The sequence below is a fragment of the Hippocampus zosterae genome, chromosome 2 (genome assembly GCF_025434085.1).
Source record: "Hippocampus zosterae strain Florida chromosome 2, ASM2543408v3, whole genome shotgun sequence".
NCBI classification, from domain to species: domain Eukaryota; kingdom Metazoa; phylum Chordata; class Actinopteri; order Syngnathiformes; family Syngnathidae; genus Hippocampus; species Hippocampus zosterae.
Window position 1 is genome coordinate 25,911,922 of NC_067452.1, and position 23,687 is coordinate 25,935,608.

Consider the following 23,687-nt stretch of genomic DNA (forward strand, 5'->3'; position numbering starts at 1 on the left):
TGGCATTCATTCATTTCCGTTCGGTGAGATGATTTATGAGTGCTTTGGGTGATGCGCGTGGCCATGAAAAGATCGGAACTCATATCTTAAATCAGCACTGGATTTATATTCCCTCTGGAGTTAAATGTGCAGCTGCAGGATGTGAAACTCTGCTGGAATTCACCTTATGTGGTTGTATATGCAAGTGAGTCATTGGAATGAGCAGCCCGGGTGGCTTTGAAACTTTGCGCAGGTCACAGAGCTGCAGACGCTCATGCTAATTCATCAATCGGATTTACAACGCACAGATTAGCAAAATGTCTCTTAATATGATGTGCGTGGTAGATGTGAGGGCTGGAATGTGGAACAGCTGGATATCCTAACTTGGCAGATGGGGGCACTGGAGGGCTGTGTGTGGGTGGGGTCAGGGGGTTCCCTCTTTGCATCCTTCCCCTTAACGGCCCACTGTGAGAACCTAGAAATGGAAACCACTCCAGGGATTTTCTGCAATGAGGTAACGGGCTTGTGAGGGAGTGGATGATGAGAACATCCCATCAGACTTCCACCCCTTGTTCCCACCCCCAACCCCCATCCACCCGATGCAGTACACGCACACACGCACACACGCACACTCGCACACTCGCGCTCACACACACACACACACACACACATACACACATCACTATCCCTTCCGCTTGCAGCTTCACTTTCTCATCTTTCATCAGTCATCACCTTTCACATCCGAGCATTTGTTATTTGACACAAAAAACATAATTTTATGATTATTCTCCTCATTTTATGACATTCTGCTCCTTTCCAATTTCTCAGCTGGTCATTATGTAACGTCACAACAGTCAGGACATACGTTTCACAATCCAAAAATAGCCGCTTTTCCCAGAAACCCTCATTTTCATTCATCAAAAATCAATTCAAGTGTATCAGAGAAAAGTTCCACATTTTCTAGTTCCAAAGTCCAACACATATCGAGCAACTTGGGAACAATACTCATTTTCAAAAATCCCCACATGCCATCATTTTCACTATAAAGTAAAGTATAAAGTATAAAGGCTGTAAATTTCCCCAGTGTGGGACGAATAAAGGATATCTTATCTTATCTTATCTTATAACCTTCTCACATTTCAAGGATATGATAGCATATGGTATTAACCACGTATCGCCACGTTTCTTGAACAATTTCAACTATTCCAGCTTCAAAAAATTGTGCTCACCCAGAGAACATCTTGGGACTTTTCCACATTCCATGAATCTCCACATTCACATTCTTCTTTCCACAGTAGAATTCTCCAAACCTCTCAATAATATTCTCAAATGTAAATGATATTGTAGCATATAGTATTTACCTCTGATACTTCCACATTTCGTGACCGATTAAAATCCATTCCATGCACCTTCAAACTGTTCTGCGGATTCTGTACCTCTTTGAAATTATTCCCATTCCCAAAACTCTAACGCATTCCAAATTCAGTTATCACATTCTACATTTCAGCAGTTTAATTCATTCCACAGCAAATTGCTTTCTCGAGTTAAATGATGATTGGTCAACATTCATTGAGGTGGATTTTGAATGTGTGCAAAGTTAAACTGTTACCACTCCATGAAGCCGAAGAGCAGAGGAATATGAAGAGGAGGAGTTTTAGGAGCGCCAGGAGAGATGTGAGTGACCATGGTCAAAGCCCACCTCCCTCCAGATTTGCATCCCACTCTATCCATGTTTAGTGCTTTTTCGTCAGGGGGTTGTGCCCTTCAAGTGGGAAGATCTGCAAGCTGTTGCACTTTTTTACATCTTTGTTCTGGACTAACTTGACTTGAACGGTGCAGGTATCAGCACACCACACTCAGACCTTGGACTGGTGTGGCGGCGAGCACCATGTTGAGGATCCTGCTCCTGGCTCTGTTTGTTGGAGGCTTAGAGGCCTGGTTCTGGCGCATTGACCCGGAACCCACCACACTGCCCCCAACAAGTGCCTCAGCAACAACGGGTGGCGCTAAGAGCGTGATTGAGGAGGATGAGGATTTGTTGGGGGTTGGAGAAGAAATCATCAAAGTGGCAACTGGAATCCGTAACTTGGTCAAGGCATGGGATGTGACCACCAGCCCCGGGACGACTCAAGCTTCCCCGAATGCCGACAGCACTGAGCCTAACATAACGGGTAGTATTGATGGCTTGGGAGTGGGGAGGGAGGTGGAAGGATCTGCAATTTGGGAAAATGATGCATCTGGATCTGGATCGGGGTCCAGGCAAGATCTTGGATCTGGTGTAGAATCTGTCATCCTTCCAAGTAACCTCACGAGTATGGAAAACGGGACTCTCGATACTGGCTCCGATCCACTTTGTTTCCCCGTGCCGTCTGAATGGCACATGTGCTCCAGAAAACGCCAACAGTTCTTCGCATTACCTAATTTTTTCAACCACACGTCTGTGGAGCAGGTGGGGGCGGCATTGCGGGAGTGGGCCAGTCCGACCCGGGCGGGCTGTCACCAGCGCATAGAGTGGTTCCTATGCCTCCTGCTGGTGCCCAGGTGCCCCTCGCCCTCCTCGGCACCCTTGCTTCTGCCCTGCCGCAGCTTTTGCCATCAAGTACAGGACAGCTGCTGGGCATCTTTGGACAGTGCGGACCGTCCAGTGAAGTGTGGCCTCCTGCCTGTCGGCGCGCAGGAGCCCGGGAGCCCTGCGTGTGTGGCTATTAGTTACTCTGAAGGTAACCCTGAACCACACCCAATGTGCTGTGTTGTTTTGTTGCATGTGCTTGAGTGCACATTGTTGCTTTTTAGGCTTAATGTGTGACTTTGCATGTTTTTAGCTGCTTGGATGATGCAACGGCTGAACTTTTTTGCGGGAAGTTTCGGGATGAACCTAAAATGTGTTATCACTTTTGCATCTTAACTTAATTTGGCTTAATTTGTTCAGTGTTTCAATACATCTTTTACCCATCTCCAAAATGGCATAACATAATTTTTAAATTCTAAGGACATTCATTTCTGTCTTTTTGTGACTCTTGCAGTCTTTGTCTATATTGTTGCAAAATGCTGATGATATTCAGTGACACAGTGGCCACTTCCTGTTTGAAGCAATATTGATCAATTGTTTGTTGTTGCCTTGTTCTCATGAAGTCAAAATGTGAACAGCTCTACAAAGAGAATTTTGCATGAAATTTTGCATCTTTGTTAGATAACAGCAAGGTCAAGTTTTGCAAAAACGATTGAAACATTGAACAGTTCTATAGTTCATCCATCTTCTAATCCACTTATCCTGACAAAGGGCGTGTTGCAGTAGGCGGGGTACACCCCGAACTGGTTGCCAGCCAATCGCAGGGCACACATAGACAAACAACCATTTGCGCTCACAATCACAATTTAGAAGGTAACATTAGCCTGCCATGCATGATTTTGGAATGTAGGAGGAACCTGAAGTACCCGGAGAAAACCCATGCAGGCACGCGGAGAGCATGCAAACTCCACACAGGAAGCCTGCAATTGAACCCTGCACCTCTGCACCGTGAGGCGGATGTTCTCCAGGGGTGTCACGCTCATTTTTGTAGTGGGCCTCATTGTAGTTACGGTTTACCTGAGCGGGGCATTATGACCTAGGACTTATGAATTTTGTGAAACTGTATCAATGTTTGATCACCTCCACACATTACTTATACAGTGCACAACGAATCGGCAGACAACTACTTTTCAAATCAGACGTCAAGAATAATGGTTAGTTCAGCCATTGTTTACCTTAATGTAATAAGTACGTAATGAGACAATGCTTGCAATATCGCTAGGTAATGATATATTACATATGACAATTAAAAAGTTTGGTTCAGACTTTAGCAAGCATCATGGAAAAGTTGACATGCTTGATTTGCTCTCGCAGGCCACACAAAATGATATGGCGGGCCAGATCTGGCCCCCGGGGCCTTGAGTTTGACACCTGTGTGCTAACCACTCGACCACCATGCCGCGTTTTAAAGTTCAGTTAAGGTCAAACATATTTTGCATGGCGACACTTATGATACATTTTCAGATCATCCTGAAAGCCCACTGGCTCCAACTTTTAGTGAGTAACGTTTGTTTGCTTTGCAGGCTGACTCATAAACAGCATTGTGTTTTTTCGTAAAAGCCTCCCTGCTGGTGCATGCAGTTGTCACTGTTGCACGTTCTCCACACAAGCCCACTTTACGAGTTTGCATTTCAGAAAATGTACTTTTAACCCATTGCCTTAATGTAAGATGTCCATTTTGAGAACACATTCTGGGTATATTTCCATCAGAACTGCACTAAAAAAGTTTTCTTGTTTGCTTAATCATCAAGTGCTTGCAGCAAAACTGAAGGTTTTGACTTTTTGGAGCCTTGGAAGCTCACTGTTGATGAGCATTGTTCCATTTAGATTGTCACCCATGGAGCAGGTTATCCGTGGGTTTTGTTTCTCCATTTTGGAATATTGTGTGGGTCTTTCTAGACGAGCAGGGTTTCGGCATAGTCTGTCACCCAAAAAAGGGAACAATCGGGGCATCTGTGACAGGAGAGGTGGCAGCGGGTGGCATTTATGATGGCATTTGTGGGTGGGAAAATGCGTCCTCTGTGTGGGCGGGATGTGACAGCGTCATGGCTTGTAACAAGGGATCTTTGTGATTGGGACGAGACGGGGCCTCCTAAATGGCCCGCTAGAGGTGCAAAGATCACGGGCAGTTGCCCACCCGACCAAACCAATGACTCGTCTTGTCGTAATTAAAGAAGAAGAAGAACAGCAGTCAGTAAGTGTGTGAAAGGGACATTTATGCCAAAATCACCCTCATTGCACAGCGCGCACATTCCCCAAAATATTCAGCAGCTCACTTTTCAATTACGTTTTGGGCCTTTTCAATCGTGGAGACCATTTGGATATTTTGCAGGCATCCAGCCAACCATGGAAAATTTTCAGGGTCGCCTTTGTTTCCAAGTATTGTGCTTGGAGTAAAACGACAAATTGTGTTCAAATCTTGCACATCCCAGCTCACTGATCCTCCATCAGTCGATTTTAATTCGCTCTCAAGTTCTTCAAACATCTGACGGGTGTCTCAGCTGCTTCATCTTGGTAGATAATCCCCCAAGATGTGCCAAATCCACTTTGTTAGGTCCCTGGAGGCGTGTTCATGTGGGTCAGCCTGTCCAACAGAACATTAGCTGTTCATGTATTGCTAATGTCCCTTATTAGGTTCTTTGGCCGCTTATCAAACTTTGGGATCAATCCGATAAGATACAGTAGCTGTTGTGTGTGTGTGTGTGTGTGTATACGAAAACTTTTGTTGGAGTTCATTTTCTTTGCCCCTGCTGAAACGCATTAGTTCCACCGTCAGCCGTATTGGGTCCTATGCGCTTCTGGTCCCCTGCGATCTGCTTTCCCATGCACATCTGACAAGCATTTCCTTCCTCCGACTCCATCTGCCCATCCATCCATCTCCCTGCTCTGCTGCCAGTTGTCCCACAGGCGCTGAATTACTGAAATGTGGTCCTCATGTAATCTGCAGGAACATGAGGTCACTTTGTTTTCTGGGAAATATACACAACGTTGTTGTTTCACGGAATGAAGCCAGCAGGGAGCATCTGGGTGTATGTTGTGATGGTTTACCATTTGTGCATGTCATACCAGCTTCCATCTGGAATATTAGGACCCCTGTTTAATCTGAATGACTGCCAATAGTAATACCAGAGGTGGAAAAAGTACCGGTACTCGCACTGAGTATTTAACTAAAAGTTCAGAAACTCCTTCTTAAAAAAAGAAGAACTCAACACAAAGAAAATACTTGCCGTCTTTTATTACATACAGTATATCACGAAAAGTCAAGCTCTTCTCTCAGCTCTGAGAACCTGGAGGTGTGTCTACTGAAAGTGCATGCCCAGCTCAACTGTCAATGAAAGTAAACACGACAGCATGTTTTTTGAGCCTGTGGCTCACGCTACATGGCAGCTAATATTACTAGTTATTCTCTATCTATTTACCCACAATGCTTTACGTTTCAATGTATTATGGTAGTCTGAATAACCGAAATACATAACAATTGGGAATTTTAAAAAAGGCACCAACTTCTTCTGTAATTTGACATATTTTCGGCACGTCGGTACAGTATAGCTAGATAGCTAACCGCATGCTGTAGTGGTAGCAATGACCTAAAAATGATTACTACTGATGACCACAACTGATCTTGCAATGTGTCCTGCAAGTACAACGCAATATTAAGAAAAATATTGAAGGAAATATTGTTGAAAACACCGGATGGGAATATATCTCACTTGTCCAAGTCTGCTGCCATCGTGCTTTATGGTTCCCGGTTCAAGCACAGTAACAGTAACCAGTGAGTAACGCCGAGTGAGTTGCCCTTTGTATTAAGGCCGGCGACATTGCAAACCCTGACAAAGTGTGCAACTGTGCTTCAAGTGGACTTGTGTTGCACAATATTACACAGACATGCTGATGTTCAGCGGTCTCTGAGAGAATCAGTGGCCTGGACCAGGTCCAGATGTGCTTCGACATAAAACTTTCAGCACTCTTAAATGCAAGCTGTTCAAGCGGTACTCAAACGTTCATTCATTCAGATCATTTCAGACAGCAGCTGCGGGAGCTGTGTCGGCACCACAGGAACCCGAAGCAGGAAAGCAGGTGCTACCATTGGGAGAATTGAGCAGACCACCCCGCATGCCTTGTTCCACATCCCGTTGGAAAATAGCCTGCACCAAAGATGTGATGAGTGTGTGAAAAGATTTTCCGGATGAACGCTTGTTTGTGCTACTCTGCAGTTGGTGCTCAATATTGACTTCACTCTTCACTTATGAAAATGTGATGTTGAGTTTGCCCCCATTTTGTTGTCTTAAGTAAGATATGGATTCCCTCTGCAACTGAACACGTGATGCTCTTACATCACTCGGACACAACTGACTTCCCCGGCCCACTTAAAGCACACCGTTTTTTTTTCCAGTTTCTCTCATGAATCTGCCACACGGGCTCTTCCCTCTCACCAATGGAAGCAACTGCTAGGCCTAAGAGCCTCCTCCCTTGTGATGCCTTGTGAGATTTTGACTTGTTGGCCTCGAAATCATTTTGTTCGATGTGAACTGCAATACCAGCACTTTTCCAGTAATCATTTTCGACCACACACTTGTTGCTGTTTGTTTCATGTTTGTGTAGTCAAGAATGGCCAAAAATGCGGTGAGAAATGATGACAAAGGAAGGCAACATTTTAATGCTGTCGTATTCCCGGATAGAAATGAGCGTATGTCAATAGATTTTTTTTTCCTGCGGTGGAAGAATGGTTAGCCCATCTGCCTCACAGTTCAGAAGTTGTGGGTTCAATTCTAACAGTCTGTCTCTTCCTTCCCTGCAGAGCAGAGCAGTTTGTCTCTGCTCCAACTAATTGGATATCCGCCACCCGATGAGATCGGTCAGATCTCAGGGCCAGGCGGTGCCCCGGCCTACATCTTCACCTCTGCCGCCGTGTCGGGTCAGCCGGCTCTGGCCCACGTGCCCAACCCATTCTACCGCCACTTCTCCCTCCTCTTTCACATCAAGCCGTCCACATCGGCCGCCTCCGTCCTCTTCTCCATCACAGATGAGCCCCAGAGGCTTATGTATGTGGCCGTTAAGCTCAGCGCCGTGCAGTCGGGTCGCCAGAGAGTGCAGTTTTTCTACACCGAGCCTGATTCCGAGGCGTCGTACGAGGCCGCGAGCTTCGACGTGCCGAGCATGGTGGACAAATGGACCCGTTTCTCGCTGGCTGTCTTTGAGGAGCAGGTGACCTTCTACCAGGACTGCGAGGCAGTGCCACGGGTGGTGAAGTTTGAGCGTTCTCCGGACCCCATGGACCTTGACGCAGGGGCCGGGATCTTTGTTGCTCAGGCAGGGGGGGCTGACCAGGACAAGTTCCAGGTTAGCAAGCCACATTTCACATGTTCATGGAGCGTGTAGCGCCAAAAGTTGCAATGATATATCTTATCTTATATTTCTTGATTAGCTCAATGTACTCTGGAGATTTTAAAAATTATACTCTGCAGCAGCAAAAACATTTATTACAGCTGTAGTTATGAGAAAGTCTTAAATTATATTTATGATTTTGATTTGATTTGACTTGATCCAAATTTTACTTATGCATTAACATTCAGTTAAATCATAGTTTATTACAGTGCTTCTCAATATTTTTTGTTAAGCACCCCTTTAAGAAATATTTTCTCTCCCAACTCTCCGCTGCGACTATAAATATTATCATTTGCCTTTGAAATTGTTTGTCAGTAGACCTTTGCAAAGGAGCAAATATTCCTTGTGCGCTCTCTGACAATGAGAATGCCTATTGTAGTGGGATTACACTTTTTTTGAGTACAGCAAAAAAAAAAAAATAATAATAATAATAAATAAAAAGATTTGAAAAGGACTGGTTATTATCACAACCGTTGACTACTTTGACGATTGTTTTTTTCCATTTGTTCTTTTTCCCTTTTTTTCTTTCATTGATTATTTTTGGTCCTTTCTGAGCTACCGTCTTCCTTCTTTTTCATTCTTCTATTCCTAACGGGATTCTTTCTTCCTGAGCGGCGATTGGAACCCAGAAGTGTGCTGGAGCCGTGCTGAGTGCTTGACCATCGTTTTGTCCCCACTTCCAAGACTTTACATCACTGGCTCCTTTCTAATTTCCTCTTCCATGCCTCAATGCTTTCATTCTCATGTCTTTCTTATGTCCTTGCATCCTTTTTGTTTGCTTTTTCTGTTTCCTTCCAAAATACAAAATGCAGTCTGCAAAATTGTGACACATCCGTCCAGTGTACAGTATGAACAACAACTATGATCACAAAAACCGTTGGTTTTTAAATGGAAAGGTGATTTGAGTACAAGTATTGCTTTTGATTAGTTTAGAGTGGTGTGAGACTGGATTTAGTTGGAAAGCCTATTTTTTTTTATAAAACAATATAAACATGCACTTGAGATGAATCACATAGTTTTGTGTTTTTAAACGTTTGGTCCTTATTTATTTTTCCTAGCTCTTTCTATGATCACAACCTTTCACTGACACTCCCCCTTTAGGGTGCTATCGCTGAGCTGAGGCTGGTGGGAAATTCTCAGGTAGCCGAGCGTTTGTGTGACGACATCGACGACGACTCTGATGTTGTGAGTATTCCAAGCCTTTCCCCCTGGTGAGATCTGACGTCTGGGCACTTAAATGCTGCTTGTGTCACAGGCCTCTGGCGACTTTGGCAGCGGCGATGGCAGCAGAGGGGAGACAGGAGGCAAAGTGAAGGTCAGTCAGCCCGCTGGTGAACAATACTGTTTTAAAATCTTTATTTTACAGTAAGTAAGAGAGTTGAACAGATTTGATCGCCTCATTTTCTACCACCAGACGACTCCTGCATCCATCAGGCCAGTGCCTGAGCCTCCATTGATCGCCTCGAAAGGAAGCACACTGAAGGAAACAGGTCATTCTAGCTTGTTTGCAAACCAGATAAGTGGTGAAATGCCTCCCCCTGTTGTCACCGTTGCACCACTTCAATTGTTTAAATTGTGGGGTTAGGAGAGGAATTGCTCAGTTATATGACAATTTGTTTTGCACGGTTTCTGACAAGGTAATAATTATTGATAATGTAACACTCCTTGGGGATTCTCAGAGGATAAAGTAACTCTTTATCTCTCTCTCGCTCTCTTTCTGTGTCTCTCATCCTATTACTTGACCAGTCTTTCTTCATTCCATAAAATCGAATTGTCACAGCAGCAATATTCACACACACACACACACACACACACACACACACACACACACACACACACACACACACACACACACACACATACACACACACACACACACACACATACATACAGACACACACACACGCACATATACTCATATTAATAATGTAGAAACAAACATCTATGCATAAACAAATACAAAAACAGTATTGATGAGAAGTTCAAGATAGATTTCTGGAAAACCGACCTTATTTTCCGTAAGGCGCACTTAAAAGCATTCAATTCTCTCAAAAGCTGACAGTGTGCTTTATAATACGATGCGCCTTCTATATGGCTCAATGTTCTGATTTCTTGGACGAAGTACAGTATTTTAAATGTTCTGCAAAGCGCTTTGTTATAGCTGCAGTGGTTGTGAAAGTGCGATATAAATAAAGCTGGATTGTATTGTATTGTATTGTCTTTAGCGGTGGGCCCTACATATGAAAACAGTTTTAAAATAGGCCATTCATTGAAGGTACGCCTTATATGCCGAAATGCCTTAAAGTGTGGAAAATACGGTAATTGAAACAACAAATAAATAAATGAATTAAAAACAGCAGATTGAGATTCTGCACTTTGGTATGAGGTGAGTTAAAAAAAAAAGAAAAAAAAAACCGAGTCTAATTACTTCTGTAACTGCGGTAAAATATGCACACGGCTGTTAATATTTTTGACAGAAACATATACAATACGCCCAACAGTTACAGCATCTGAGGCATAATGTGCATGCATAATATTGCGCACTGTTACTCATCTTTCAGGTTTAAATGGGGCCAAAGGAGAGAAAGGTGAGAGAGGAGAGAAAGGCACCCGAGGGGACAGAGGCTATGCAGGGCCAAAGGGAGACCCTGGTTCAGGCTTCTCCTCACAAGCTGGAGTTGGCGGACAGAAGGTGGAATTTTGCAATATGCATGTTTATTATCTTATGCATATTTCCATTACTATAACTGTGTCAAACTCTGTGTCTTGTTAGGGAGAAAAGGGAGACAAGGTCTGTGGTTGTTACCCTATGTTCTTACATTATTTTTTTTTTTAATGGAGGAATGAGAACAATGAAATAAAGATATATACCGAGACACACACACACACACACACACATATATATATATATATATATATATATATATTTTTTTTTTTAACTCTGCCTCAACAGGGTAGTACAGCCTTTGGAAGTAAAGGAGAGCGTGGTGCTCAGGGCCTCCCAGGTCCACCTGGGCCACCTGGACCTGCAGCTGAGATGGTCACTTTTGGGGATGGGGCTCAAATGCAGCATGTGCCTGGACCCCCTGGATCTCCGGGCCGAGATGGATTGCCTGGTCCACCGGGAGCTAACGGAGAGCCTGTGAGAGAATTCAAGAAATCTGATGAATATCAACTTTTATTATTTCATAAATGCAGCTCATTGGTTGTAAATGATGTTGCAGGGGGACCCGGGAGAGGATGGAAAAACTGTGAGTGTGTGCAGTATATTTCCATAGATGTCCGCACAAACAGACATTGACAGAGTAAATTTTGATTGTGTGGGGTTTTTTTCAGGGTCCTGCAGGGCCGCAAGGTTTCCCAGGAACGCCGGGAATCTCTGGTGCTAAAGGGGAAAAGGTTCAGTTACACTTGAGTTACAGTTGAACTTTTATGTTATCACACAACATTGAATTTTTGACCTCTGAACCTCAGGGTGAGCGGGGTGAAGGACAACCTGGACCCAGAGGTCCCCCAGGGCTTCCAGGGCCTCCAGGACACGGATCTGGAAATCATCCAGTATGCCTGACTTACACACAATTCACCATCACAACGATCTTGTTGTATTTGATTGTGTTCTTCCACAGACATTTGTTGACATGGAGGGCTCAGGATTCCCAGAATGGGAGAAGATCCGGGTATGCTGAGGCGTTGTCATTCTCTGGGTGCACTCACACTAGCCAGTTTAGCCAGTTGGTTGACTTCACACCAACTTCAAAATCCCGTTTTTTTTTTTTTTTTTTTTTACGAGTATGAGTACATATCACTGTTGGCCATTCTCAACGGGGGGCTTGCTGAAGCACAGTAGCAAAAAACTGGACCAGTGGGAGTGCAGCCTAAATCATAGGATGTGGAAGAATTTACAAATTGATCCTCTTGTTGTTTGTTGTTTCAGGGTCTTGTTGGTCCTCCAGGCCCCCCAGGTCCTCCAGGCCCACCTGGGGTCCCTGGTACATCAGTTGAATTTGGATCCAATGGTCCAGTTGCCTTTGGACCTCCTGGACAACCTGGAAGACCTGGAGCCCCAGGTCTACCAGTATGTAGCTACCTGTGCTTTCTAACCCACAATCACGTCAGGTTATCTTGGCAGGGTGATGTGTTTGAGCTCCACTTTTTACAGCTGTTTCATCCTGTGTGCTGTTTCAGGGTTCTCCTGGTCTGAGTGGTTTGCCAGGTCAGCCTGGGCTCAAAGGAGAGAAGGTTGGATGGATTCAAATAAGGCAAGCATGTGGGCACTTTCAGTCTTGTAATCTGAACATCTTCCATACGGTCTCCAAAGGGCGACAGTGGGGAACTCAACTCTCATGGAGGACCCGGAGAGAAGGTGGGTTATTGAAAATTGCAGTCTTTTGACGTCCAGAATAAATAAATAATATATAATACCGCTGAAGAGATTCCTTTGACGGCGGATCATCCTTTGCAGATAGGCGGGTCTCTCTGGTGGTTTCGGCTCTTTTTCTCATTTCAATAAATCCCTCCCGGGGTGAATAAAGTTAAGGATATTGGGATTTGGGCTAAAATTTTAGGATGAACCCAGAGGATTTTTCCAACTGAACTTAATTTGACCTTCTCTAAACTTGTGAATCCACATGTCCAACTACTCATCGTTTCTTTTTGCACAAGTTGCTATTCTGTAACAACAAGGAGCTTCATGGCAAAATTTGCAACAGGAGTTTCATCCATGAATGGACTCATGAATTTTCAGTCCTCTTCCCCATGCTGTACACATTTTGACATGATGAGACCATCTTAAACCAGAAGTCGCCACTGAACTGAGAATTTCACAGCGTCATCAGCAGGGTGCCGCAGAAATACCGCAGAGCCTCGAAGAGTCACAGAAATTTTATTTATAAGGTAAAAATCAGACGTATAAAGAAAAGCAGTTGAAACAACAACTTGAAAACATTCAAAAAACAGGAAACCGAATAAAGCACTAAACGATGCAGAAAAAAGGAAAAGTGGACGTCCTTGGAAATACATTGGTTATCTGTTCCTTCTTGTAGATTAGAAAGTTGTGCAAAAAGTAGTCAAAACACTGAACGGTTGGGCATGTGCCTTAAAAAGTTTAGGGAAAGTTCACTTACAAAGGTGTCAGAGATGTTCACTCGGACAGTTGAACAAACAGACTCCGGAAGAGATTGTCTTTTCTGCCGGCAGTAGGCGCAGTTTTCTACAAAGCCACTGTGTGCGTTTACCAACTGACGCTTGACACCTGCAACCTCTGCCGGCCTTTTTATTGATTGTGTATGCAAATTACAAGTGATGTATCAGAAAAACACTCCCTTCTTCACACGTCACACCTCTCAACCCAGCCCACCGATACGCCCCTCAGAGGCCAAAACATATCTCGGTACAAACAATGGATACCTTGTGACTTCAGTGGGTAGATTTCACATGAATTCAGACACTGTAACAAACTGAAGACATCTTATCATGTTGCTCTTGCGAAATTGAACCTTCCTGTCGTCACTATCAGTTAATGAGGACTTGGCTTTATTCAGTTCAAGTTGGCCCTTTTTTCTGTATGCTCCATTGTGTACAAGTTGTGAGAACATACCATTCGAGGATAATCAAACATACAACAAAATGAAACTTTTAAACATGATAACCGAGTTTGTCTATACCTATATCAAGGTTGCACTGCATTCTAAGTTTATCCTGAGATATTCTCCCAAATCTAAATACAGTACCTCCAACTTTTTCTGACTAGTGTACCTATCTAACAGGATAAGATTAACACATGTTTGCCCCAGGGTTCTCGCGGTGACCCGGGACTGCCAGGATCACCAGGACAGACTGGGCTAGCAGGGCTTCCGGGTCCCATGGGCCCACCTGGACCTCCAGGAAGACCAGGGCCACCAGGGCCGTCATCCCCCTTTGGCTTTGTGAGTATAGGCTCAACATTCACACTCTTGTCATTTTGTCTATTAAAAACAGTAACCTGACATTAATCAGAAAAATTAGGTTGCCCCACTATTTTGGGCAACTTCCTGCAATTTTATTTTCATAACAAGTGTAAAAAAAAAAAAAAAAAGTGACTTGTGGATTTCAGAGTGCATTCAAAAAGGTACTGTGATTGATCCACTTGTACAGGCTGAGCGGGAGGGCTTTGAGACAAATGTTGGCTCACCGGGAGTTAGTGGCCCACCAGGTCCACAGGTATTGCATCACGCCTCACGCCAGTCGCCTTACTCCAAAAGCAACACCACTAAATGTGGATTGTGTCATGTTTTCCAGGGTCCTCCGGGTATTGCAGGTCTGCCGGTAAGCAACTGTCTCATCTCTTTTCACTCTCAGCTCAGTTGTGAAGGACTTTTAGAAATTTGCTTAACGAATTGTACAAATCCCCAGTTCAACTGTTTGGATTTTTAGGGTAGACCAGGTTTACCCGGAACCAATGGCGACAAAGGAGCGGAGGGACCAAGAGGTGCACCTGGAATTCCAGGTTTGGATGGCTTTCCCGGACATGTGGTAAGCTGGCAGATGAATTCCATTTTTCTTTTTTTGTGCACTTCCTCTAGTTGACAGGAGCACAAGACAACTAAATCATAAAGATTGAGTGAAATCAACGAATTACAATTTCATTGTTTCAATTCAGGGGCCGAAAGGGGACACAGGAGACAAAGGCGAACAAGTAAGTCATCAATGAAATATTTTGCAACATATTCAAAGCAGCACATAAAGATATAAATGTTCCATATTTTGGTTGACATCACAGGGTCTGCCAGGCCGTGACGGAGTGCAACCTGGACCTCCGGGGCCTCCAGGACCTCCTGGCCGCATCATTTATTCGACTGGTGATGTGAGTCAATAGTCAAAGTGTAATCGCACGGCAACACATCATTAACCCGGTGGCAACATCTAACCTCTCTCACTAACCACCACGCCTTTGCCTCAGTGTTTGTTCACCTTCATACGCACTAACCCAACTATGCCTCGCTGTAGTTGAGACAGCTTTTTTGGGGCGCAAGTTTGCAGGTGAGTGCATGCTGCTGTTGACCGAGAAACAACATGACAAGGTCACCACGCGTTTGCAACTTCTTCTTTCTGTTTTTCTGTCAGACGGGAGCAGGACTTCCGGGCCAAGATGGATTTCCCGTGAGTTAACCTGCAATCACGAGAGAGGATGTCAGATGTAAAAAAAACACAAGAAAACAAAAAACCCCCCCCAGAGATAAGTGTTTGGTGTCTTGGTTCATTTTAGGGGCCAATTGGACCTAAAGGAGAAAAAGGCGACACGGGTCTTCCAGGGTATGCCCCTAAGGTAAGACGATCCACCCTAAATGAAAAGGAAAGGGAGATCGCGCTTTCGGGTACAATTTCAGGATGAACATAACATGCGCTACAATCTTTCCAGGTGAACTGAATTTCATCTTCTTTGAATGCTCATCCAACTTTCCATTGTTTCTGTACTTTTTGCACAGCCTGCCGATTAACAAAATCCACAACAGGTGTTTGATGGATAAAAATGTCCAAGGACGTCCAATTGTATGCCTTTCCGTGACCTTTCCGGTCTTCCCATTGCAACTTACTGATGACACCCTGTGTGACACTCCAGGCTCATTGGTCACTTCCTGTTTCCAGCCTTGTTCTATCGATCATTTGTTTCGAGTTGTCTCAGTCTCATGAAGCCAGTATGATGAAGAGGGCCATTTATATTCCGCTGCTAATGAAACAAGGAAATGTATTGGTCCATTCTTGAACCAAACTCTTGTTGTCAATGTTGGTGTTCAGCTGTTTGTGAGAAGAAAAAGCACTGAAACATTGACTTCTTGAGCATGTGCGTTCAAAAGTTGAAACAAAGCAAATGAAGTTCACCTATAAAACTTATTGCATTTTAGGTTAATCCTGTAATTTCCCCTGAAAACCCCTTATTTCCAAACTTTTTTTTTGTGAGTAGTGTGTTCTGTAAGTATAAGAATACATGTCATTTGTTCAGGGAGAAAAAGGAGAGCCGGGTCTCATCATGGGTCAAGATGGCCGACCTTTGTACCTGGGGGGCCTGAGAGGGAAACCGGTAATTATGACATCATGTTTTCTATTTTGACATTAACTAGCAATGCATTCATATAGGGCTACGTGCGTGATGTTAACATCACTCTTTTCTCTGTCTGCAGGGAGATATAGGACCCCCGGGCCCAGCTGGACCTCCAGTATGTACACCGTTTATACATACTCACTACTGTACACGTTGTTACCTGATGGCTTTGGCAGTTTTTGAGTGGCACAAACGTGTAATCTTTTTTCTCTGCAGGGCTCGTATGGCCCTCCAGGTCAAAAAGGAGAAATTGGGCTTCCAGGTAGACCAGTGAGTAGTTATTCTACTTTTATTATTATTTTTTTTTTTATTCTTCAAAATACAGTATCTCACAAAAGTGAGGACAACTGTCACATCTATTTTATTATATGTCTATATTTGGATTATCTTGAGTCTGTGTACTTGTGTAGCCATTTAAATGTACTGTTCTCTCAAAATGATAATAACACAAAGCTATTAATGTCCAAACTGCTGGCAACAAAAGTGAGCACACAGTGAAAAAAAAAAAAAAAAACAAATTGGGCCCATTTATTTTGCCTCCCAGGCGTCCTGGGACTCATTAAGTATCACAAGGTTCCAAGTGGGAATGGGGCAGCCGGTGTGTTAAGTTTGGCGTTATCGCTCTCAAACTCACTCACTCACTCACTCACTCAAAAGACTTCAAAAATGTGAGGGGTGTGCTCACTATTGTGAGATACTTTGATACCATCTGTCGATGTGGAATGCATTTTGCTCTGTAGGGTCGACCGGGACTAAACGGCATTCAAGGACTAAAAGGAGAGCCAGGCGGAGGGTCTGGAACCACATACTACGTGAGTATACTCTATTCTCATGGGGGGGATTCGGGAGAACAGGGTCAGTACCAACTAAAGCAAACACCACGTTTTGATGTAGGGACCCCCAGGTCCACCAGGCCCACCTGGACCTCCTGGACCACCATCCAGAGTAAGTTAAGATGTAAATGCCGAAGTCGGTGCATTCTTCACCACCTTCAAAGTCGTCTTATTTTCATCAGATAGGATACTGTTAGTTTCCATCTAAATGCCGTCCCTTTGTCATTCTAGGGATACGATGAGTATTCCAGGTATTCCCAAGGTGAGTGCACGACGCATTTAATTGACATCTGAATCAATGGTTTGTCTCGATTTACAATCACCATTTTTTTTTTCTGTTGTAGCTATTAAAGGAGAGAAAGGCGACGCTGGGACTCCAGGATTACCTGGCCAATCAGGTGACTTAGCTTGCGCTGGACTTCAACCATGCTCTTGTTGTGTTAAGAACAAGTGTATACGATGAATATCTTGTTTGTGATTCAGGTGTCGGATCAAACTTTGACATTTATTCCCTTAAGGTAAGGCTCCTTTGTCGAATGTTTGTCAACACAAAAATGTATTGACAGGCAGCGTAACGCCGGAAATTTCACAATGATTCTGTGTCTAGAATGAATTGAAGGGTGAACCGGGAAATTCGGGTTTGAAAGGAGAGAAAGGCGAACCGGGAGGTGGATATTACGACCCACGATATGGAGGAAGCGGCGTAGGCACGCCGGGAGTTCCTGGACCTCCAGTGAGATCATATTCCTGTGGTTGGACCAAAGCTCACAAATACCTGCAGTTGATCAATAAAACAAAATATCTTAGATCATCAAATCTGAAAGACAACAAGAGCACACTCCTTCCTATATCAATCACACGAAAGCTCAGTTTCCAATATTATTCAACACATAGCTGTCAAGTAAATCCGATTCACTCCAAATGGAATATTTCTCATTTGGATGAATTTCCTGACATATTACAATCAAATCAAAAGGTGCCTCAAAAATGATCAATTTAACAGTGTGGACACTTAAGCAAACCAATCGGTGTCTTTCTCTTGATCCCAAAGAACTGCACAAACTGCACAGCTATCTTTGATAACAAATAGCAGTTCTGAAATGATTCGTCTGGAAAAGTGTTTTTTACCACCAGGGTCCCAGAGGGGACTCCATTCCCGGCCCCCCGGGTCCCCAGGGGCCACCTGGTCCACCAGGAAGAGGCTATGATGGCCGCCCTGGACCACCAGGGCCACCCGGACCCCCTGGCATCCCCTCTTTCCCTGGACCTCACAGAGCCACACATAGTAAGTTGGATAACAATCGTTTCAATTTCAATCTATTAGAAGTATAGACATAAATTGGCCCTTTGCCTCTTGAATAACAGCGATCAGTATTCCTGGACCACCTGGGCCACCTGGACCGCAAGGACTACCTGGACTTTCTTCTGGGGTGAGAAAATCCAAAAATTAACTAAAAAAAGAGTCACTTTGCAATCCCAGTCGTGGTCCACCTTTCGCCCGAAGTTAGCCGGAAATAGGCTTCAGATCAATGTAGGCACAGTGGTGCCTAACTTCCATGCCCACATTTAGATCTCGGGCAACACCATGATGAGTGTTTCTTTTTTTTTTTTTGACATGCAGGTGACAGTGTTGCAGTCTTATGACATCATGACCGCCACTGCTAGAAGACACCCCGAGGGTTCTCTAGTCTACGTCATAGATCGGACAGATCTTTACCTTAGAGTCAGAGACGGGGTTCGTCAAGTCCAGGTAAGAACTATCTCTTCTCTTGAAAAAGAACCACAGAAGTAGCTTTTTCATGAACTTGTTACCTTTCTTCTTTTTCAGCTTGGGGGCTATATTGCCTTACCAAGTGAGAATGTGAGTGTCCTGCATGTTTTACCAAAGTTTCTAATTCCCAAAATTTTAACATGACGTCTCTCAGACAAAAAAAAATCCAATAGCAACACAAGAAAACAAAGGCTTGGCATTGACACCAAGACTGAGCCATTGAGAAAACTGTACAAACTGGTTAAATGAGGTTTTTCGTCTTCTCTACTGCCATGGTTTAAATGTATAAAGTGTCAGTCAAGATGTTACGTGAAATAAAGTGCTCGGAAGGGAGATGGAAAGCTGGCAGTGATTTACATTTTAATAGGTGAACTCAAAATAGACGTGGTGGAAATTTAGTCAAAGTAAACATTATCATGAAGGGACTGGCTAACAATTTTGATTTTCCCGTTGCTCGAAATAATATGGCACGGGCATCTCTTTTGACGCTGAAATGGAAAGCGTACTCGAGAGCTGACATGAGCTAGTAAGCTAGTCATTATGGTTTTCTAAATCATTGTACTTTAAGACAACCCCACCAAGACCTTTTTACATTGAGTACCAGTAAGAAAATAGCCCCCCACAAACATAATGGTGGAGGTTTAATTCCTTGGAAGAAAAAAAATATATATACCGGTATATGTATCCTGTGGTGCAAGGCCAAACACATTTTTTCATCATTTTCAGTTGAAATCAATGGTAGTCACTCTCGTTCTGTACCCTGGCACCTCTGATGCACAAACATTATGAAAAGTATGAAAAGCTTTTAAATATTCGCTGCACACTATTTGCAGGCTAATGAGGTTGCAGCAGTGGAGCCCCCGCCAGTCGTGCCGTACTCCCCGCACAGCAACTCGAGTGACTCCCACGAACAAGGGGAAAGGCCAGAGCAACTAAATCCGGACCGTGTTTCCCAGCCTGACCCACGTCACTCAAGTCAGCTGTACCCTCCTTACCAAACAAATCCAGACGGCAGAGAGCGAAACCTTCCTGACAGCAGATACCACCCCGACACTCGACATACGGCTCAGCCGGATCCGCGATACCCGGCCCCGACAGACCCCAGATATCCCAGTTACACAGACCGGGTCAATAACCAAGACGGTCGTTATGCAGTGCATCCGGCCCACGAACACCCGCCTTATTATGCTGTGACTCCTCAGAGAAGGCCTCCCCCACCTGTGGCCCAGAATCCCGTCCACCATCACACATCAGGTCCAGGGGTAAGAGAAGCTGTCACTTGCACGTGCTTTTATTGTATTGTACGTAGAGTAACACCAAGCTTTGGGGTTTCTCCAGCTCCATCTTATCGCCTTGAATCAGCCCCAGACTGGATCTATGAGGGGCATCCGGGGTGCCGACTTCCTGTGTTTCACCCAGGCTCAAAGTATCGGAATGAAAGGAACATTCCGGGCGTTCTTGTCCTCAAAACTCCAAGATCTCCAAAGCATTGTCCGCAAAGCTGACAGAGAGCATATGCCAATCGTCAATTTGAAGGTAGATCAAACACAAAACAGTTGGGAATATTCCATGACTACTGATCAGCCAATTTGTATGTTTCAGTGTGTGTTAATCGTTCACATGCCTGTGCTTTTTACATTTTTACATAACGCAAGTTGTCCTCCCCCACAAAATGATTGTTTTGTCTCAACAGGATGAGGTTTTGTTTGACAACTGGGACGCGATTTTTAACGGTGGCACTATCAAGGAGAATGTCCCCATCTATTCTTTTGATGGTAAAGATGTTCTCCACGACAGTACATGGTATGGCTATTCAACACATCATGCAATTTCACCTTTTCACATTTTCTTAATCAAACATAGGGATTACTGACAATTAATCAGCTGTCCGATGCCCTGGTCAGGGTCAGTAATTTGGAGGTGTTTCATTATTTATGCGAATAATACTTTTTCCAGGTTGTAATGCTTTTATGTAACATACCTTGTTCACCCCCATTAAGGCATGCCTGAATTACACCCGACACAAATGTGTCTTGTGCGGTTTTCGCAGGCCTGAGAAGATGATGTGGCACGGCTCTGTCGCCAATGGTCAGCGGCAGGTTGATGGCTTCTGTGAGTCGTGGCGCATGAGTAGTCACGTCCTAACCGGCAAAGCGGCCGCGCTCCAGAGCGGCAGTCTGCTCCAGCAGACTTCCAGCAGCTGTTCCAGCTCCTACGTCGTCCTGTGCGTGGAGAACAGCTACATTGGCCATGGCAGGAGATAAATGCACAAACGGGATGGAGAGAAACCTGCTTGGGACTATAAATGTTGTTTCATCGTTTCCTTGCAAATACGTGTTTGTTTTTTCATTTTATATTGCAAGTAGATTAGATTGTGATAAAACAAGAAGATTGTATATGTGAAACCATGAAGGCTTTCATGTGTTTCCAAGGAGACTATATTAAGTTAGCCTACAGCTCTGGGCAAAAAATGAACTACAAAATTACTACTCTGTGATTTTGCTATTTATAGGTACTGTATAATCATGTTTGAGAAGAATGAAAAAGTTAATTTTATTTTATAAAACAGAACTCCCAAATTTCAAAGACAGTCATTCAGAACTTTTATTTGCAGAAAAAGAAAATTTGTCAAAACACCCTAAAAGTTTTCCGTATTTTTATTGGCCTCTTTTTCTTTCTTTTTTTTTTAACCAGAGCTGTAGATGGAAGGAATTGGGAGAACAAATAAGTAACTGAACAAGAAAAACAATTTGGATAACTCAAAAAATGGCATTTCCTGTCTGTAATAAGAGGGCTATTTTTTTTAATGTATCCAGCTATGGTTCGTACTTCTGCCAGGTTGATGATACAATGATACAAAAAGATGTAAACATACATGAAAGCTCTGTCATTCCATTGGGAGCAGTAAATACACTGCGGTTAGCGACACATTGTAGCTTTTGTATCGCACACATGCATGCACACTCACACACACACACATACACACACACACGCATGAGAACTACACTCGTTCATATCAGACAATCAACCCAATTTTCTAATATTTTGAAAACTATTTCTATCGAGTTTGGTGCCTGACTTTAAAAAGGCATGACGGTAGGGCAGCTGTCCACAAAAAGTGCATGGCAGGGGAATTGACTGTGACAAATATGTTTTAATATGCCACTTATCAAACAATTCTTGGTAAAATGAGATCATTAAAGAGCCCAGTTCTACCGAAAATGTGGATACAATTATTCTCAGTGTACACCCAAACTCTTGTGCTCCTGACAAAACACCTCACTTGAATTAAAATATGTCAACCACTGGCCTGGCCCCTCCACTCTTACAAAGCAAAAAGTCATACTGCTCCTAGTATGAAAAAAGCCTTTACTCCAACTGCAGTTGCCTACAGGTATGAACTTTTCTTGGCTTTTTTTTACATTGCTTTGCTTTACACTGGAGGAAGAGATGAGCACATCCTTATTGGTGAAGAGTAGTATGCAGAAGGTAGCGTGTTAGAGATACATTTACCTCAATAGTATCACTTAGGGAAGGATGACTTTACATGTACAGGTATATGCTTGCAGGAAGGAACAAACATGCAGCAAAAGCAGCGTATACACTGTTCAGATACTTCTCTGATCGTCTCGAATGTGTTTGCAAGTCATGCTCTAGTTAGTATATTCATGGTCTTTGCTCTATCAGACTATCTTTGTCCTTGCATCCCAGGATAATGGTTTCCTCATTCTCAGACTCAATCAAACAGGACCTTTGCCCCTATACTCAAATTTCGTAATTTCACTGCGTTTCCTATCCATTTTCTCACCTTTCCGCTTTCCACCGTGTTTTTTTTCGCTAATTAGCTCTCTCGTCTTCTCGTCTGTCTTGTTCGCGTGCTGCTGTGTGTCTCTTCTCGAACCCCTGCCCCTTCTCTAAACTGCAGCGTGTGTGCGCGCGTGTGTGTGTGTGCGTGTGTGCGTGTGTGTGTGTGTGTGCGTGTGTGTGTGTGTGCGTGTGTGTGTGTGTGTGTGTGTGTGCGTGTGTGTGTGCGTGTGTGCGTGCGTGTGTGTGTGTGTGCACGTGTGTGTAACCCTCCCCTTCCTCTTCTACCACGGATCTTGACCAATCCACGTGCGGCTTTAACCGAAGGGAGGGGGGTAGAGGAGGGGGGAAACAGGAGAAAAAAATCGTCTCCCATTTGATGGGAGCAATTGATGGGATTGAACGATGAACGATGAACGGATTGAACGTTCAATCCCATTTGATGGGATTGAACGATGGTGGCCGGCTCCTCATTGGGAGCCGGTCACCATCGTTCACTTCAAAGAGCCGGCTCTAGAGCCAGCTCGTTCGCGAACGACACATCACTAAAGGCTAGTTAGTTGTTAGTTAGGAGGTTAGTTGATCGAAAAGTAGATCTTCGGTCCAAAAAGTTAGGGCACCCCTGATTTAGATGGACCTACATGTTTTAATTCGCTGTAGATACTAGATGTATAGTCTACTTAAAACAATGATCTAGATCCAAATTTTATTGCATGCAACCACTTAACATGATAAATGATGAGCTCCTTTTGGCTTAGAACTTTTGTGCTTGCTCAGCCACCTGTTCCTCTTTTTGCTTGACTAAGATCACCTTGGAGCATGCGTTACTGTTGTAGTTTTGTCTTTGACTGACGACTCATTGAAAAGCTTGACTGTCACTGGGATGAGTGCCGGTGCACTGCGTGAGACAGAGCAGCCCAAACGTGCCAATTTCACCATGGTAAGAAAATGAATGAAAAATTGAAAATTTGGAAAATGTCTTACACTGGTCAATTGCCATTTTGATCAGAAATGGCTTTATGTGTCAGTAAACGTGTCACTAAACGTATTTTTGACTTTGAATAAAAAAACGTTGCCATGCTTTGTAATTGAATGCTATGAAGTTTCAGAAAGCGCAAAACAATCAAAGTGAATGTTTATTTGCATCTCTGATGAAAAAAGTAACTGTTTTGAGCAGTGTTATTGATTATTAGGGTATTCTACGAAACCTAGGAATTCAAATGTGTGTGTGCGGGGAGGGGGAAATTTAACAAAATGTCTGTTTTAGTA

At 43.8% G+C, this 23,687-nt stretch overlaps 1 protein-coding gene across 1 annotated transcript; it reads left to right on the top strand.

Annotated features, from left to right (window-relative positions):
* The first annotated feature begins 1,696 nt into the window (after positions 1-1,696).
* On the top strand, positions 1,697-21,922 carry LOC127595912 (collagen alpha-1(XVIII) chain-like). Its single transcript, XM_052057908.1, has 40 exons — positions 1,697-2,699; positions 7,347-7,888; positions 9,035-9,118; positions 9,189-9,248; positions 9,348-9,423; positions 10,495-10,625; positions 10,707-10,724; positions 10,887-11,075; positions 11,158-11,184; positions 11,270-11,332; positions 11,408-11,491; positions 11,560-11,610; positions 11,868-12,008; positions 12,119-12,172; positions 12,252-12,296; positions 13,726-13,857; positions 14,066-14,131; positions 14,210-14,236; positions 14,345-14,443; positions 14,571-14,606; positions 14,691-14,774; positions 15,035-15,070; positions 15,177-15,236; positions 15,912-15,989; positions 16,090-16,125; positions 16,227-16,280; positions 16,751-16,822; positions 16,905-16,955; positions 17,075-17,105; positions 17,188-17,241; positions 17,327-17,361; positions 17,451-17,576; positions 17,978-18,128; positions 18,209-18,273; positions 18,465-18,593; positions 18,672-18,704; positions 19,448-19,876; positions 19,953-20,150; positions 20,308-20,417; positions 20,665-21,922. Exons 1-40 carry the CDS (start codon positions 1,868-1,870, stop codon positions 20,876-20,878), a joined length of 4,803 nt encoding a protein of 1,600 aa, XP_051913868.1. The 5' UTR covers positions 1,697-1,867; the 3' UTR covers positions 20,879-21,922.
* The last annotated feature ends 1,765 nt before the right edge of the window (positions 21,923-23,687 follow it).